Raw genomic sequence first — 18971 nt, 5'->3', positions numbered from 1 at the left:
CCGTGTTTGAATCTCTGGGGGAAGATACAGAATGATGGAAGTTCATTCTGATTGGCTGGCACGGGTGTCAAGTCTGACAAACACTGCCACCTGTGGGTTTGGCACGCTTGGGGCAGCATTTAATGACGGATTGCCCGGTTACGTGTGGATGATGTTTTTTTTTGTAAACGATCAGGTGTGGATGAAAGTATTCTTAAAAACCAATGAAGGGGGATATTCGTTCTAGAAAATACTCAGCTACGTGTGTACAAGGCCTGAGACCTATCCACGCAGACTCAGAGAGACTGAGACCTATCCACGCAGACTCAGAGAGAGACTGAGACCTATCCACACAGACTCAGAGAGACTGAGACCTATCCACACAGACTCAGAGAGAGACTGAGACCTATCCGCAGACTAAGAGAGACTGAGACCTATCCACGCAGACTCAGAGAGAGACTGAGACCTATCCACGCAGACTCAGAGAGACTGAGACCTATCCACGCAGACTCAGAGAGAGACTGAGACCTATCCACGCAGACTCAGAGAGAGACTGAGACCTATCCACGCAGACTCAGAGAGAGACTGAGACCTATCCACGCAGACTCAGAGAGACTGAGACCTATCCACGCAGACTCAGAGAGAGACTGAGACCTATCCACGCAGACTCAGAGAGACTGAGACCTATCCACGCAGACTCAGAGAGAGACTGAGACCTATCCACGCAGACTCAGAGAGAGACTGAGACCTATCCACGCAGACTCAGAGAGACTGAGACCTATCCACGCAGACTCAGAGAGAGACTGAGACCTATCCACGCAGACTCAGAGAGACTGAGACCTATCCACACAGACTCAGAGAGAGACTGAGACCTATCCACACAGACTCAGAGAGAGACTGAGACCTATCCACGCAGACTCAGAGAGACTGAGACCTATCTACGCAGACTCAGTGAGAGACTGAGACCTATCCACGCAGACTCAGAGAGATACTGAGACCTATCCACGCAGACTCAGAGAGACTGAGACCTATCCACGCAGACTCAGAGAGAGACTGAGACCTATCCACACAGACTCAGAGAGAGACTGAGACCTATCCACACAGACTCAGAGAGACTGAGACCTATCCACACAGACTCAGAGAGAGACTGAGACCTATCCATGCAGACTCAGAGAGACTGAGACCTATCCACGCAGACTCAGAGAGAGACTGAGACCTATCCACACAGACTCAGAGAGAGACTGAGACCTATCCACGCAGACTCAGAGAGACTGAGACCTATCCACGCAGACTCAGAGAGAGACTGAGACCTATCCACGCAGACTCAGAGAGACTGAGACCTATCCACGCAGACTCAGAGAGATACTGAGACCTATCCACGCAGACTCAGTGAGAGACTGAGACCTATCCACGCAGACTCAGTGAGAGACTGAGACCTATCCACACAGACTCAGAGAGAGACTGAGACCTATCCACGCAGACTCAGAGAGACTGAGACCTATCCACGCAGACTCAGAGAGAGACTGAGACCTATCCACGCAGACTCAGAGAGACTGAGACCTATCCACGCAGACTCAGAGAGAGACTGAGACCTATCCACGCAGACTCAGAGAGAGACTGAGACCTATCCACGCAGACTCAGAGAGACTGAGACCTATCCACGCAGACTCAGAGAGAGACTGAGACCTATCCACGCAGACTCAGAGAGACTGAGACCTATCCACACAGACTCAGAGAGAGACTGAGACCTATCCACACAGACTCAGAGAGAGACTGAGACCTATCCACGCAGACTCAGAGAGACTGAGACCTATCTACGCAGACTCAGTGAGAGACTGAGACCTATCCACGCAGACTCAGAGAGATACTGAGACCTATCCACGCAGACTCAGAGAGACTGAGACCTATCCACGCAGACTCAGAGAGAGACTGAGACCTATCCACACAGACTCAGAGAGAGACTGAGACCTATCCACACAGACTCAGAGAGACTGAGACCTATCCACACAGACTCAGAGAGAGACTGAGACCTATCCACGCAGACTCAGAGAGACTGAGACCTATCCACGCAGACTCAGAGAGAGACTGAGACCTATCCACACAGACTCAGAGAGAGACTGAGACCTATCCACACAGACTCAGAGAGAGACTGAGACCTATCCACGCAGACTCAGAGAGACTGAGACCTATCCACGCAGACTCAGAGAGAGACTGAGACCTATCCACGCAGACTCAGAGAGACTGAGACCTATCCACGCAGACTCAGAGAGATACTGAGACCTATCCACGCAGACTCAGTGAGAGACTGAGACCTATCCACGCAGACTCAGAGAGAGACTGAGACCTATCCACACAGACTCAGAGAGAGACTGAGACCTATCCACGCAGACTCAGAGAGAGACTGAGACCTATCCACGCAGACTCAGAGACTGAGACCTATCCACGCAGACTCAGTGAGAGACTGAGACCTATCCAAGCAGACTCAGAGAGAGACTGAGGACAGAGGAGACTCTACTAAGGACTGACTAGAAGGAGGAATATTTATGCACTCTCTGAATTTACATTACAGATTTGTATTTAAGTCATATAACTTTGTAGAAACCTGTTTTCACTTTAATATTAAAGAGGGTTTTTGAATTTTTTTTTTGGTCAAAAAGCCAAATTGTATTAACCATGATTGATTCATAAAATCACTGAAAGGGTTAAACATCAAAGGGGGTCAGTACTTTCTATAGCTGCTGTAATCTCAAGTCTTTATTTGCTTTATAAAAACAGTCCCATCATTGAAGGCGTCCTACAAGGCTGCGTTCTCGCTCTCCTTCTGTTTAGAGTTCAGACAGTTGTCTCACACTTCGTTCTTCTTTAAACCCGTCTAAGACACGTCTATAAATATTCAGTCCTTCCTTACGTCATGAAGCTGCTGCTGGCTTAGCGAGGGCGGGGCGTTGTAGAAGTGCAGTATGGCGGCTGGCGGCTGGATGATGTTCCTGCCGCTCTGCGTGCTGTTGAAGCGGTTGTTCCTGGTCAGGCTGAAGTCCTGGTAGCTGCTGCTGCCATCGGAGAGCTCGAACACCTGACTGGGGATCACGGCGTGCTGCTTGGACACGCTAGGGAGGAGAGGAGGCGGGGTTAGAAAGAGGAAAGGATGGACAGGTATGGAGAGGACCGCAGTAACAGCGAGGACAGGAGGCCCGACCCTGCCGTGGTTCCTCTCCTGAACCTGGTCTTACAGCTGCAGTCGTTTCTTACCAGACGTTGAGTTTTCTTCCAAACACCTTGACGCTGTTGAGGTGCGTCACGGCTCGATCCACGGCATACTCGTCTCCCATCTCCACCAGCGCCGTGCCGGGGACGCTCTTCATGAACTTCACCTGCAAACACAGCAGTCCAGTCAGGATGAGGTCTTTGACATGGACGGTAAGAGCACTAGAGATGATGCTGCACGCACCTTCTCCACGTTACCATAGAGACAGAAGAGGTTGAAGACGCGGCTGCAGTTCATCTTGGTAGGATGGAGGCTGCTCACCATGGCGACGGAGCTGGAGGCAGCGTGACGGGGGTAGGAGGAAGAGGAGGACTTAGGAAAGAGCAGCGGGTAAGTGATGAGGTCCTGCACCTCCTCACCGCTCCTCCTGAACCTGCTGTTAGCTGGAGCAGGCAGCAGGGGGCAGTGTGGGCCTGCAGAGAGGTGGAGACGGCCCAGTGAGGGACAGGCAGAGAGCATGATGGGAAAATGAAGGAATCAGACTGATTACCATAGCCGTTGGAGGGATGTTCTCCCAGGATGGCCTGACGCTTCCTCCCTGCTCCTCGCTCTGAAATTATGAACAGAACACGCTTCGGTCAGGCCGCTCCGACCAATCACATCGTTTCCAGGATGTCTGGAAGGTTGGTCGTCTAACTGGTTTATCAGGGGCCCGGCCTCTGGTTTATCAGGGGCCCTGTCCCTGGTTTATCAGGGGCCCTGTCTCTGGTTTATCAGGGGCCTGGCCTCTGGTTTATCAGGGGCCCTGTCCCTGGTTTATCAGGGGCCCTGTCTCTGGTTTATCAGGGGCCTGGCCTCTGGTTTATCAGGGGCCCTGTCCCTGGTTTATCAGGGGCCTGGCCTCTGGTTTATCAGGGGCCCTGTCTCTGGTTTATCAGGGGCCTGGCCTCTGGTTTATCAGGGGCCCTGTCTCTGGTTTATCAGGGGCCCTGTCCCTGGTTTATCAGGGGCCCTGTCTCTGGTTTATCAGGGGCCCTGTCTCTAGTTTATCAGGGGCCCTGTCCCTGGTTTATCAGGGGCCCTGTCTCTGCTTTATCAGGGGCCCTGTCCCTGGTTTATCAGGGGCCCTGTCTCTGCTTTATCAGGGGCCCTGTCTCTGGTCTATCAGGGGCCCTGTCTCTAGTTTATCAGGGGCCCTGTCCCTGGTTTATCAGGGGCCCTGTCTCTGCTTTATCAGGGGCCCTGTCCCTGGTTTATCAGGGGCCCTGTCCCTGGTTTATCAGGGGCCCTGTCCCTGGTTTATCAGGGGCCCTGTCTCTGCTTTATCAGGGGCCCTGTCCCTGGTTTATCAGGGGCCCTGTCCCTGGTTTATCAGGGGCCCTGTCTCTGGTTTATCAGGGGCCCTGTCCCTGGTTTATCAGGGGCACTGTCTCTAGTTTATCAGGGGCCCTGTCCCTGGTTTATCAGGGGCCCTGTCTCTGCTTTATCAGGGGCACTGTCTCTGGTCTATCAGGGTTCTGGTCTCTGGTCTATCAGTGACCTGGTCTCTGGTCTATCATGAATACCCTATAGAGATAAATGTGGGTGTGTTTCGTACCTGGGTGCAGGAGGAAGGGTTTGGTGTAATCCCAGCTGTTGTTGTCGTTGCGGATGACGTTCAGTCTTTCGGGCTGCAGGGGGCGACAGAGCACAGCACCTCTGGGTGGGGGTGTGTGTGTGGGCAGGAGGGTGCAGGTGTGTGTGTGTGCATGCAGCAGACTGTGTGTTAGTGAGGAGGGGTGTGTGTGTGTGTGTGTTAGTGAGGAGGCGTGTGTGTGTGTGTGTTTACCCGAGCGTACTCCATCTTCAGCGTGCAGCAGCCGGCGTAGATGTCGGCGCCGTTCAGAGCCAGCTTGGCCTTCTGAGCATCCTCCACTGACTCAAACGTTAACGAGCTTGTTAAGGATGGTCATCAGATGGCCAATCAGAAAAGAGAATGATACTAAGGCGGCGTTTCAAAGCTACAGACTGTGTTTGATCTAAAAGAAGGAGAAGTTTAGCATCATGACACAGCTCAGAGCATGAAGCTGCAGAGAGCTTCCTGCTAATTTCCACCTCCTGGCCCTCGCTGGGCCACAGAGTAGGAAATGCAATGAGATGAGTCCAGCTCTGATTCACTGTCTGAACAATAAAACATCTGTAACGCTTTAACAGTCAGGATATTCCACCATGGCCTGGATGCCGTTGCGTTTAAAGATGACGATGCGCTGGACATTACCAGCAGGATTACAGACGTTGTACAGGACGTCCTGAAACAGAACAGAGACAATCAGTGACATTCATGCAGAGGTATCAAAAGTCCTTTCCTTCATTCCTCGGGTAGAAGTATAGACACTAGGGTTTAAAAGACTACTGGAGAAGTATAGATACTAGGGTTTAAAAGACTTCTGTAGAAGTATAGATACTAGGGTTTAAAAGACTATTGTAGAAGTATAGATACTAGGGTTTAATAGACTTCTGTAGAAGTATAGATACTAGGGTTTAAAAGACTATTGTAGAAGTATAGATACTAGGGTTTAATAGACTTCTGTAGAAGTATAGATACTAGGGTTTAAAAGACTTCTGTAGAAATATAGATACTAGGGTTTAAAAGACTTCTGTAGAAGTATAGATACTAGGATTTAAAAGACTTCTGTAGAAGTATAGATACTAGGATTTAAGAAGACTTCTGAAGAAGTATAGATACTAGGGTTTAAAAGACTTCTGTAGAAGTATAGATACTAGGGTTTAAAAAGACTTCTGTAGAAGTATAGATACTAGGGTTTAAAAGACTTCTGTAGAAGTATAGATACTAGGGTTTAAAAAGACTTCTGTAGAAGTATAGATACTAGGGTTTAAAAAGACTTCTGTAGAAGTATAGATACTAGGGTTTAAAAGACTTCTGTAGAAGTATAGATACTAGGGTTTAAAAGACTTCTGTAGAAGTATAGATACTAGGATTTAAAAGACTTCTGTAGAAGTATAGATACTAGGGTTTAAAAGACTTCTGTAGAAGTATAGATACTAGGATTTAAAAGACTTCTGTAGAAGTATAGATACTAGGGTTTAAAAGACTTCTGTAGAAGTATAGATACTAGGGTTTAAAAGACTTCTGTAGAAGTATAGATACTAGGGTTTAAGAAGACTTCTGTAGAAGTATAGATACTAGGATTTAAGAAGACTTCTGAAGAAGTATAGATACTAGGGTTTAAAAGACTTCTGTAGAAGTATAGATACTAGGATTTAAGAAGACTTCTGTAGAAGTATAGATACTAGGGTTTAAAAGACTTCTGTAGAAGTATAGATACTAGGGTTTAAGAAGACTTCTGAAGAAGTATAGATACTAGGGTTTAAAAGACTTCTGTAGAAGTATAGATACTAGGATTTAAGAAGACTTCTGTAGAAGTATAGATACTAGGGTTTAAAAGACTTCTGTAGAAGTATAGATACTAGGATTTAAGAAGACTTCTGAAGAAGTATAGATACTAGGGTTTAAAAGACTTCTGTAGAAGTATAGATACTAGGATTTAAGAAGACTTCTGTAGAAGTATAGATACTAGGGTTTAAAAGACTTCTGTAGAAGTATAGATACTAGGATTTAAGAAGACTTCTGTAGAAGTATAGATACTAGGATTTAAGAAGACTTCTGTAGAAGTATAGATACTAGGGTTTAAAAGACTTCTGTAGAAGTATAGATACTAGGGTTTAAAATACTTCTAGTTCACTACCCCATCTCCCCAAAAACATGTTTCTAAAGGCCATAATGACTATAATGTTAGATTAAAATGTTAATGTTGAAACATCTGGGATGAACCTGTATCAGCTACATTCATGCCCATTGAAAATGAACATTTTAGTACAATGTAAATACATTCAAGAACCATATATGTGTCCTACTGAGCATTAACATGTTTATGAAGATATGATGACTAGTTCCTATAAGTACTGGTCTTCCTGGCTACCAACCTCCTGGCTGGTGATTGGTTGGGACATTTCGCTCCAATTCTCTTGAGTCTCTGCCACGGACATCTTTGTACTAGGCTGCATACGTCTGCTGTTTCCTTGCTGGAGTGTGACGTGATTTGTGTCGTGCACAGGTGTGATGGATCGTGTACAAACCAATAGGGTGTCAGAATGGTATTATGTTTATACTTCTCATCCAACCACAATCAAAGTCACTCTATCTGGATGGCATGATTTATCTGGATTGGTTTTTTGGGGTTTTTGAACGATGACAAGCCGGAATGAAAACAAGCTGAAATGAAACAGGAGTAATGAGGCTAATTTTAAAATGTAAGGAGTAGAAGTAAAAAGAAGGCTGAAAAATAATTACTCCAGTAAAGTATAGATACCCAAAATGTCTACTTAAGTAAAGTAATGAAGTATTTGTACTTAGTTACTTGACACCTCTGCATTCATGGGACACTGGTGCCATATGTGGGGACTCTAAGAAGCTCTGGAACTTCTTCAGTAGTTTCCTCTAGCCCGGCAGGGGCCGGGTTCTGTATTTAGGTCTAACCTGAGGGCCTAACAGGGTCAACACAACCTTGAACTGTCAACCTCATTTTCACCAGTGATGAAAATATGGAAAAAAAAAAAAAAAACAGCACTGATGATAAACCATTTGGAATTTTAAAAAAGTAAAAATAATAGGTTTGAAGGTTCAAATCTGAGATAAAAATTCCAACTTATTACTTTGAAAGATCAGAACAAGATATTAAAAATAGAAAAATTATGTTTTTAAAGAGCAAATATATCAGGAGAAAGTTGAAATCGCAAGTTTGAAAGGTCAAAATATGAGATAAAATTTGAAATCATGAGTTTAAAAGACAATTATGTCTTAAATTTTCAAATGGTGAGTCTGATAGTTCAATATATGGGATAAAAAAAGTCAAAAATTAGGAGATGAAAATGTCAAATTATGAGCTAGAATTCAAAATGATGAGTTAAAAAGTTAAAGATATGACTTGAATTTAAAATTGGGAGTGTAAAAGGTCAAAATATGATATAAAAAGTCAAAATTATTAATTTAAAATGTCAAAATATGAGAAAAAACAGAAGTCATGTGTTTGAAAGTCAAAATATGGTATTAAAAAGCCAAAATAAGAGTTGATAAGGTCAAAATATGACTTAAAATTTAAAATTGTGAATCTAGTGACCTAGAAAGTCCAAATTATGAGATGAGAAGACATTCGTGACTATTTCTGAAATCTTTTTTACTCTTTACTTTTTCAGATTTTTATGGCTTAATAAGGATATTTTAAATCATCAAGTTTACAGTTTTATACAGGAGGAAATCTGCAGACCTCAGACTGGTGGACCAGTTAGGATACAAATATGATAGGATATAATCGTTCCACTGGCCAGTTTTGGCCCCCGGGCCTTGAGTTTGACACCTGTGCTCTAGTCTGCAGCAGTGAGACGGCTACCCTCTGAGGGTTCCTGGTTTTACCTCTGACAGGCCCAGAGCCTCACTGAAATGACCAAACGCCGCATGTAGGACGGCGTTGTTGTGTAAACGGGTCCTGGACTTACGGTGGTGATGGGGTACAGCGGGTTCTGGATGGACAGCAGCAGGACTTTGTTCGCCCCCGTTGGGTCGTCGGCGTTGGTCGGTCTGGTGATCCTCTGGCTGGTGGAGAAGTTGAAGAAGGCCCGCTGCTCGGCGATGCACACCGCCTCACGGGTAGCGACCGACACGCAGCGCTGGGCGCTCTCCATGCTGTCGAACTCCACCAGAGCCTGGCGCTTAAACGGCATCATCATCACGTAGCTGTGGGCGGAGCAGAGCGAGGAGGACTGAGGTTTACATTAACGCCGTCAGGTTTGTTAGGGTAGGTTATCACGTTTACATGAAAAAGAGGCGTCCCCATAATTCTACATCACTCTAACATGGACCTCTATGAGTTTTGACTCACTACAGGAGACTGCCCCTAGTGGAGACTAGAGGAACTGTGGTCTGGGTCACATTCCTAGAGGAGAAAGAGCAGAAAGTTTGGATTTTAGGAGCGTTATTGTTACCGGATGTTGCCGAACTTGTCGAGCGCCTCCACCAGATCGGCTTCCACCACGGCGTCACAGAGTCCTCGAACGTGGACCACCGGAGACGGAGGGAGTCGGTAAGTCTCCCCCAAAACATCCTGAAGACAAAAGAAACATAAAAAGTTCTTCAAACTATTTATGTCAGTGTATTTACCATGACTCCACCAGCCTCCTCCATCTAACCGGAGATTCTACGACACAGACTCTGAGGTTTACTGTCGGGCGTTAATAATATGGAAAGAAGAGCTGATGGGACAATGAACTCACTACAACTGGAGCGTTAAGACAGAGACCCAGCAGACATTTAGAAATCTGAATTTAACTTAAAACCATGCTAGACCAGAGACATACGGCCAGTTCCAGATGATTTTTAACACCTAATGTTAAAAACAGAACCCACTGTGGGAGCACGCCGCTGTGGGAGCGATTCCACAGACATGAGATAGAAACAGAAATAAACTAGACTAAAGGAGAAGAACCGTCATTAATTTTCCTGAGATTGAGCTGGAATAGATTTTTGGTTTCTCCCTCTTCTTTGGGATCAGTCGACCTGATCCGTTAAAAAGCTCAGCCTCTTTAAACAGGAAGTAGTCCAGACCAAAACTCATGTCCACTATTTTCCTGAAGGTCCTGTTTCTGCAGAAAACCCAGACCTGGATCGGTTTCAGAGCAAATGTTTAGGCTGAGTGTTATTTCCAAAATCCCCAAATACACAGAGCTTAACAAATGTATTATTCCACCCTAACCCTAACCACAGTCAGGTTTCTGCCACAGCTGCCCTACATTAACAGCATTGGTAATTACCAAAATCACTTTTGATGTTTCTGCAATGGTTAATACACCAATATGTAGAAGCTCTTTAACCCAAACAAGATTTTTAATGCTAAAATAGAATTATTATTGTTATCCATGAATTTACAAATTTACTGATTTACAAAAAAATGAAAAAATAGCAGTTAAAAACAGTTTGAAATTCCTCATTCCTGTTCAAAATGGTACAACATTTTTAGTTTTAGTTTTTAGTTTTAAACAAGTTTTTGAAAGACTTCCAAAATATTTATGTTTAATAAATGTCTAATAAATTTTTTAAGCACTGTATATGTCAAATTCCTATAAGAATGAACAAAATAATAATTAAAAAACAACAACATGATTTTCACCTGGACTTTTGAAAAGATCTGTTCCCAAAATCTTCATTAAAATTCTTGAAAATTTCCAAGCAAATTTCTTAAAATTTCAATGACATTTTCATGAAAGTTAATAGCAAATTGTCTGCAACATTTGAAGTAAATAACTAAAATCCCACTGGACGTTTTAGGCAAACATTCTAAAAGTTCTAAACTACTACTATGTTTTAGTACCAATCAGTTTATCCTGAGGTCACATATGTTTTATATTAACATGCATGAGTGCTATGACCTTAACCTTTGACCTCCAAAAATCTGAGCCATCTGATCCCTCAGTCAAGATGAATCTTTGTGAAAAAAAAAAAAATATATATATATATATATATATAAATATATATATATATATATATATATATATATATATATATATATATATATATATATATAAACCCACAAAATGACACTGTGTTGACAAGAAGTCCACAGATAAGATGGGACTTTTATTTTGGCGGGTTGTTGCAGACAGCGTCTGTCTTGTTGTGGGTGAGAAAAACAATCATGACTGTTACAGTCAGAAAATGTCTTCAGAGAATTGTCGGTGTGTTTGTCAGGAAGAGGTTTAACGAGTCAAGCACGGCAGCGTTTGCGGCGTTTGCACCTTTTGCAGCCCTTCCATCCTGACCTGTTTTCTGCTGCAGGTGGAGGCTGAAGGCTGACACCAACAGGAAACACGCTTTGTCTGACCTTTGAAAGATCAGATCTGAGTCACAGCATAGATGACACCCTAACTGTCATCCTCAGACACATTTATCATGTTCGTGTAACTGCCACAGAGATGGATGAGGTTAGAACAGTCTCGATGAAACTTCCTGTTGTTGTTTTTACAAGAAGAAAAACACAAGTCTCAGAATAAAAATAAACTAGTTCAAAACCAGAGTGAGGGTCTACACTGACATCTGGATCATGTGACTGATCTAAAACCAGAGTGAGGGTCCACATTGACGTCTGGATCATGTGACTGGTCTAAAACCAGAGTGAGGGTCTACACTGACGTCTGGATCATGTGACTGATCTAAAACCAGAGTGAGGGTCCACATTGATGTCTGGATCATGTGACTGGTCTAAAACCAGAGTGAGGGTCTACACTGACGTCTGGATCATGTGACTGATCTAAAACCAGAGGGAGGGTCCACACTGACGTCTGGATCATGTGACTGGTCTGAAACCAGAGTGAGGGTCTACACTGACGTCTGGATCATGTGACTGATCTAAAACCAGAGGGAGGGTCTACACTGACGTCTGGATCATGTGACTGATCTAAAACCAGAGGGAGGGTCTACACTGACGTCTGGATCATGTGACTGATCTAAAACCAGAGGGAGGGTCTACACTGACGTCTGGATCATGTGACTGATCTAAAACCAGAGTGAGGGTCTACGCTGAAATCTGGTTCATGTGACTTATCTAAAACCGGGTGAGGGTCCACATTGACGTCTGCATCATGTGACTGATCTAAAACCAGAGGGAGGGTCTACACTGACGTCTGGATCATGTGACTGATCTAAAACCAGAGTGAGGGTCTACACTGACGTCTGGATCACGTGACTGATCTAAAACCAGAGTGAGGGTCTACACTGGCTCTCTGTGGTCTCAGCTCTTGGTCTTCTTCTGCTCCTGCTGTTCATTTTTTACATCCCTCATGTCTGTCAGCAGAGACCTGCAGAGATGAAACTTCCTGTTGTTCGTCCTCTACAGGGGTTCAGACAGCCTGGTTACCATGGTAACTTCACCTTTTAGGTTAAATGTGTGTCCTTATTTAGTGTCGATGTCAGTGACAGGTTACTTCCTTCCTCCCTACGTGGCGGATCATTACAGTGAGGTCTCAGTCTGTGGCCTCGGCCCCCACTTCCCCCCTCCTCTCTGACCCTTCACTGTAAACATTATAAACATTGTCCTGTTAGCTCCTGAGCAAATGAGCAGCTAACAAGGCTGAGGATTCATCTTTTATGAACTCTGTGATGGATGAAGGAGGTTTATAACAGCCATGGAAGATGTTCATGGACCCTCAGTGGATGGATGGATGCTTGGATGGATGGATGGATGGATGGATGGATGGATGGATGGATGATTACATGGATGGATGGATGGATGGATGGATGGATGCATAGATGCATGGATGGATGGATGGATGGATGGTTGGATGGATGCATAGATGCATGGATGGATGGATGGATGGATGGATGCATAGATGCATGGATGGTTGGATGGATGCATAGATGCATGGATGGATGGATGGATGGATGGATGGATGGATGGATGCATAGATGCATGGATGGTTGGATGGATGCATAGATGCATGGATGGATGGATGGATGGATGGATGGATGGATGGATGCATAGATGCATGGATGTTGGATGGATGCATAGATGCATGGATGGATGGATGGATGCATAGATGCATGGATGGATGGATGGATGGATGGATAGTTGGATGGATGCATAGATGCATGGATGGATGGATGGATGGATGGATGCATAGATGCATGGATGGATGGATGGATGGATGGATGATTACATGGATGGATGGATGGATGGATAGATGCATGGATGGATGGATGGATGGATGGATGGATGCATAGATGCATGGATGGATGGATGGGTGGATGGATGCATAGATGCATGGATGGATGGCTGGATGGATGGATGCATAGATGCATGGATGGATGGATGGATGATTACATGGATGGATGGATGGATGGATAGATGCATGGATGGATGGATGGATGGATGGATGGATGCATAGATGCATGGATGGATGGATGGATGGATGGATGCATAGATGCATGGATGGATGGATGGATGATTACATGGATGGATGGATGGATGGATAGATGCATGGATGGATGGATGGATGCATAGATGCATGGATGGATGGATGGATACATAGATGCATGGATGGATGGATGGATGATTACATGGATGGATGGATGGATGGATGCATAGATGCATGCATGGATGGATGGCTGGATGGATGGATGGATGCATAGATGCATGGATGGATGGATGGATGATTACATGGATGGATGGATGGATGGATGGATGATTACATGGATGGATGGATGGATGGATGGATGATTACATGGATGGATGGATGGATGGATGATTACATGGATTGATGGATGGATGGATGGATGATTACATGGATGGATGGATGGATGGATGGATGGATGATTACATGGAATGATGGATGGATGGATGGATGGATGGATGGATGATTACATGGATGGATGGATGGATGGATGGATGGATGGATGGATGATTACATGGATGGATGGATGGATGGATGGATGGATGGATGATTACATGGATTGATGGATGGATGGATGGATGGATGGATGGATGGATGATTACATGGATTGATGGATGGATGGATGGATGGATGGATGGATGATTACATGGATGGATGGATGGATGGATGATTACATGGATTGATGGATGGATGGATGGATGGATGGATGGATGGATGGATGGATGGATGATTACATGGATTGATGGATGGATGGATGGATGGATGGATGGATGGATGGATGGATGGATGATTACATGGATGGATGGATGGATGGATGGATGATTACATGGATGGATGGATGGATGGATGATTACATGGATGGATGGATGGATGGATGATTACATGGATGGATGGATGGATGATTACATGGATTGATGGATGGATGGATGGATGGATGGATGGATGGATGCATAGATGCATGGATGAACGGTTGGATGGATGAAGGGTGCACCCGTTCATAAAGTGAGAACATGAATGATTCATCCTCCTCTCAGCCGTCTGTTCTCTGGTCGGTCTTCACGTCTTCAGCGGCGCTCCGTTTGATCCTCGCTCTATTAAAAGCATCAAACGGCGAGATCAAAGGTGCTTTGATGTCGACTGAACGTCTGTGGCGAGCAGACAGTCTGAGGGTCTAATCCTCGGCTCAGCAGGTGATTTACCCAGCATGCAAATCAGTCGGAGCAGAAACAGCGGTGCTGCACAGACACGTGCAGAGAGCGCCGTGATGACGGCTTCATGTGTCCGAGTTTCTCCGTCATGTTCCAGAGCGCTCAGCTCCATCACAGAGGAGGCTAACGAAGATACAGCATTAAACCAATCAGAGCGGTCCACGGTGAGGAGACGTGGGCCGCAGCGGGAAGTGGTCGTCCACAAACACCATCAGACTATCTTTGGCCTCTGCAGACAGTTTTCTCTACCCATGATGCTCTCTGTCTGGTGTGTTTGTGTGCTGAGGGATGACTGTTCAAGTCTCACATGTTTGAGTGAATCCAGACTTCACAGATTCATCCTGATACGCCGTGTTTTCTGAGAAAGGCTAAGCTCTCCATCATCTGTTCCCTGTCTTTATGTGTCAGCCTGAACACAAACCCGCCAACGCTCTGACAGCCTGAATCCTGCAGAGAGGAAAATAAAACAAACGCTCTCATGGAGGTAAACAGATGGCCTCACTTCCTGCTGAGAGCGGGCACTTCCTGTCCCTGCCAGAGAGGCCTTGCGGTCTCACCCAGCAGGAGAGGATGCACAAAATGATCGGCTATTCAGAGATAATCAGAGAACCTGATGCCGTAGATACAAACACCAGTTCCAAAAAAGCTGGGACACTGTAAAAAATGTGAATCAATCAGAACAAAGTGATTTTCAAATCCTTTTAAAACTATAAAAACCTAAAACATGGCAAAGACACGTCGTTCATTTATCAAAGCAGTCAGGTTTAGTGGGTCTTAGAAGAATGCACGTTTCCCTCTGTTCCATCACTTCTTCCACTAACAGCTCTCAGTAAGAGCCTCACTGTTGAGGGACTGAAAGAGCAATCCTTTCACATTCTTGATGCTGATGTTCATCTGAAGTCGGATGGTTTTGTTGTATTTTGTGCTTCAGTTTGCAACAGCTCTGTTTCACTGTGAAGCCAGGCTGTTGTAACTCGTTTTTCCTCGGCATTGTCTCAAAACCATCAGAGACATGGAGCAGGGGTGTCAAACTTAGCCACAGCAGGGGCCGAAATCTAAATTCAGGTCTAACCTGAGGGCCGAACAGGGTCAAGATTTAACCAAAAACTGTCAACCGTGTTTTCACAGGTAATGTATTAAAGGGGAAATTAAACAGTGAAAAAAAGGTTAAATATCACAGCATTGATGTTGCTGTGTGTCCAGGTCAAATAAATAAATAAATAAATGAGTTAAAGGCTCAAAATCTGAGATGAAAAGTCAACTTTTTAAGTCCTAAAGGTCAAAATACAAAATTAAAAGTCAACATAAGGTTTTAAAAGGCAAATATATGAGATATAGACCTAAAATCATGAGTTTAAAGGTGAAGATATGAGACAAAATACAAAATCAAGAGTTTAAAGGTAAAAATTTATGAGATAAAATTCAAAATTGTGACTCTTTAAGGTCAAAATATGAGATAAAATTCAAAAAGGAGTTTAAAAAGTGAAAACTTGGAATTAAAAGTCAAATTTAGGAATTTAAAAGGTCACAATATGATTTAAAAATTAAAAATTGTGAACCTAAAAGGTCACAATATGAGAGAAAAGGTCAAAATGATGAATTTAAAAGGTCAAAATATGAACTAAAAAGTAAAAATCCTAAGTTTAGGTCATAATCTTAGGATGCAAAATGAAAACACAAATACATTTCTTTCCGTCATTCCTGACTATTTCTACTCTCTACTTTTCAGATTTTTATGACTTAACAAAGTTTTTCTTTTAATTTTTGTGGTTCAATTCACATTTTTATTCTGGAGACCTCATTCAGGTGAGACACTTCTGATTAAAATATGAACTGATTTTGCAGGCCGGTAAAACTACACTGTGGGCCGCATTCTGCCCCCGTGCCTTGAGTTTGACACCCGTACTGTAGAGGATTGCTGCTCCAACACCTGTGTGTACCTGTCAGGATTAACGCTGCCCTCACAGATGTGTGAGTGACCCCCATTAACACACCCCAACACCACGGGTTTGGAAAACAATCTGATGGACTTGACTTCCTTTATTTATAAAAGCAGTCTGAATGTGGACTCGTCAGACCACAGACCACTGTTCCTGCTTTGTTTGCTTCAGCCTCACTTCTCTGTTTTTAGACTTTATTGTTTTTATTTTCTAGTTTCCAGTGTCTGAATGTTTGTAGCAGTAAAGTCAGGATGGTTCTCCTCACCTGGGCTCCTCTCCTCTTCCTCTCTCGTCCTCCTCTCCCTGCCTCCTCCTCCTCTTCCTCCTCCTCCTCCTCCTCCGTACGGAGCCGTTTGGCCGCGTGCTGCTCTGCTCCTCGCTCTGCTCTCTCCTCCATCTCTGACTCACTGAAGAGGATTTATGATGTGACAGAGGAAGAGACCTCTCTCTCTCTCGCTCTCTCTCTCTCTCTCTCTCTCTCTGAGGTGGCTTCAAAGATCTGAAAAAACACAGATGTCTCACTCTGCTGTGCCTTTAGAGAGCTGAGCTCTGTCTCTCATTGGCTGCTCTTTTTTTTTGCAGTGGGTGAAATATTTCATATTTTGGATGAAGTCCATCTCTGGAGCTACACCCATCATGGATGTGTGCTCTAATATTCTCAGCCTAAATCTTAGAATGGTGACTAACTTGGAGCAGACTGCCCCCTACTGGGCATCAGGCAGACTCAGATTTGGTGCTGTGACCTCAGAGGCATCACTTCCTGGTTGATCAGACTCAGAAATGAGGACGGAGGCAGACGTGGTCTCTGCAGGTGTTTCCTCATTAACGAGGTCATGTGACCTCTGCAGCAGCACACCTGGAAACCGTCACCACAGACTCTGACTGAGAGCAGAGAGAACACTGACAACATCACAGACGCCACTCTGACGTCCAGGTGTAGTTCCAGCTTTTTAAACATATAGAGATAAGAGTGTTGGGAAAGATGGAGCAGAGTGTGTTTTCAGGGAGGAACCAGGGGGTGGCGCTGTTGTGTGTTTCTTATTTACAGTGACAGAATGATGATGATTATGATGATGGTGTGTTTGATGAAAGTGTTTAACCCTGTTTCTGTTTCTGTCCTTGTCTGATCGCTGCAGACTGTGGCGCCCCCCTGGTGGTGAAAGAGAGCATCTGCACTGATGAGACGTCCGCTTTCACAGCACGGTGGATTATTCTGACGCACTAAAGCAGGAGTGGTCATTCTTCTGCACTGAGGGCCACAGACGGGAAATATCAGGCCCATGGCTCCCTGGGAAATCTCCCTGTGTTAGAGTATTAAAGCTGAGTTTATTTTAAATTTCAGTCTCAGTCTTTAATTACACAGCTTTAGTGCAGCTTTAGTCTAGTTTTAGTCCATAACAGTCCTCACATTTTAGTCTAGTTTTAGTCCATAACAGTCCTCACATTTTAGTCTAGTTTTAGTCCATAACAGTCCTCACATTTTAGTCCAGTTTTAGTCCATAACAGTCCTCACATTTTAGTCTAGTTTTAGTCCATAACAGTCCTCACATTTTAGTCTAGTTTTAGTCCATAACAGTCCTCACATTTTAGTCCAGTTTTAGTCCATAACAGTCCTCACATTTTAGTCTAGTTTTAGTCCATAACAGTCCTCACATTTTAGTCTAGTTTTAGTCCATAACAGTCCTCACATTTTAGTCCAGTTTTAGTCCATAACAGTCCTCACATTTTAGTCTAGTTTTAGACCATAACAGTCCTCACATTTTAGTCCAGTTTTAGTCCATAACAGTCCTCACATTTTAGTCCAGTTTTAGTCCATAACAGTCCTCACATTTTAGTCTAGTTTTAGTCCATAACAGTCCTCACATTTTAGTCCAGTTTTAGTCCATAACAGTCCTCACATTTTAGTCTAGTTTTAGTCCATAACAGTCCTCACATTTTAGTCCAGTTTTAGTCCATAACAGTCCTCACATTTTAGTCCAGTTTTAGTCCATAACAGTCTTCACATTTTAGTCTAGTTTTAGTCCATAACAGTCCTCACATTTTAGTCTAGTTTTAGTCCATAACAGTCCTCACATTTCAGTCCAGTTTTAGTCCATAACAGTCCTCACATTTTAGTCTAGTTTTAGTCCATAACAGTCCTCACATTTTAGTCTAGTTTTAGTCCATAACAGTCCTCACATTTTAGTCTAGTTTTAGTCCATAACAGTCCTCACATTTTAGTCTAGTTTTAGTCCATAACAGTCCTCACATTTTAGTCTAGTTTTAGTCCATAACAGTCCTCACATTTCAGTCTAGTTTTAGTCCATAACAGTCCTCACATTTTAGTCCAGTTTTAGTCCATAACAGTCCTCACATTTTAGTCCAGTTTTAGTCCATAACAGTCCTCACATTTTAGTCCAGTTTTAGTCCATAACAGTCCTCACATTTTAGTCTAGTTTTAGTCCATAACAGTCCTCACATTTCAGTCTAGTTTTAGTCCATAACAGTCCTCACATTTTAGTCCAGTTTTAGTCCATAACAGTCCTCACATTTTAGTCTAGTTTTAGTCCATAACAGTCCTCACATTTTAGTCTAGTTTTAGTCCATAACAGTCCTCATATTTTAGTCCAGTTTTAGTCCATAACAGTCCTCACATTTTAGTCA

General features: G+C 43.9%; 1 protein-coding gene across 4 annotated transcripts in view; it reads right to left on the bottom strand.

Annotated features, from left to right (window-relative positions):
• The window catches only part of LOC121507954 (heterogeneous nuclear ribonucleoprotein L-like), a 49275-nt gene that overhangs the window by 20640 nt on the left and 9664 nt on the right, over positions 1-18971 (bottom strand). For 2 of the 4 annotated variants that reach the window (XM_041784377.1, XM_041784378.1), the window contains exons 1-10: positions 16594-16827; positions 9224-9342; positions 8738-8975; positions 5387-5472; positions 5013-5109; positions 4782-4854; positions 3735-3794; positions 3428-3657; positions 3229-3350; positions 2888-3086 (exon numbers count right to left, since the gene is read on the bottom strand). In XM_041784377.1, coding sequence (XP_041640311.1) covers positions 2888-3086; positions 3229-3350; positions 3428-3657; positions 3735-3794; positions 4782-4854; positions 5013-5109; positions 5387-5472; positions 8738-8975; positions 9224-9342; positions 16594-16725 — 1356 coding nt within the window. In that variant the 5' untranslated portion in view covers positions 16726-16827. Of the gene's footprint in view, positions 1-2887; positions 3087-3228; positions 3351-3427; positions 3658-3734; positions 3795-4781; positions 4855-5012; positions 5110-5386; positions 5473-8737; positions 8976-9223; positions 9343-16593; positions 16828-18971 lie in introns of those variants that run through there. The other 2 variants (XM_041784380.1, XM_041784379.1) reach the window with 1 other exon arrangement.

This window comes from Cheilinus undulatus, linkage group 4 (genome assembly GCF_018320785.1).
Source record: "Cheilinus undulatus linkage group 4, ASM1832078v1, whole genome shotgun sequence".
In the NCBI taxonomy this organism is placed as follows: domain Eukaryota; kingdom Metazoa; phylum Chordata; class Actinopteri; order Labriformes; family Labridae; genus Cheilinus; species Cheilinus undulatus.
The sequence above is the reverse complement of the archived record's forward strand: the minus strand, read 5'-3'. Positions and strand labels throughout refer to the sequence as shown.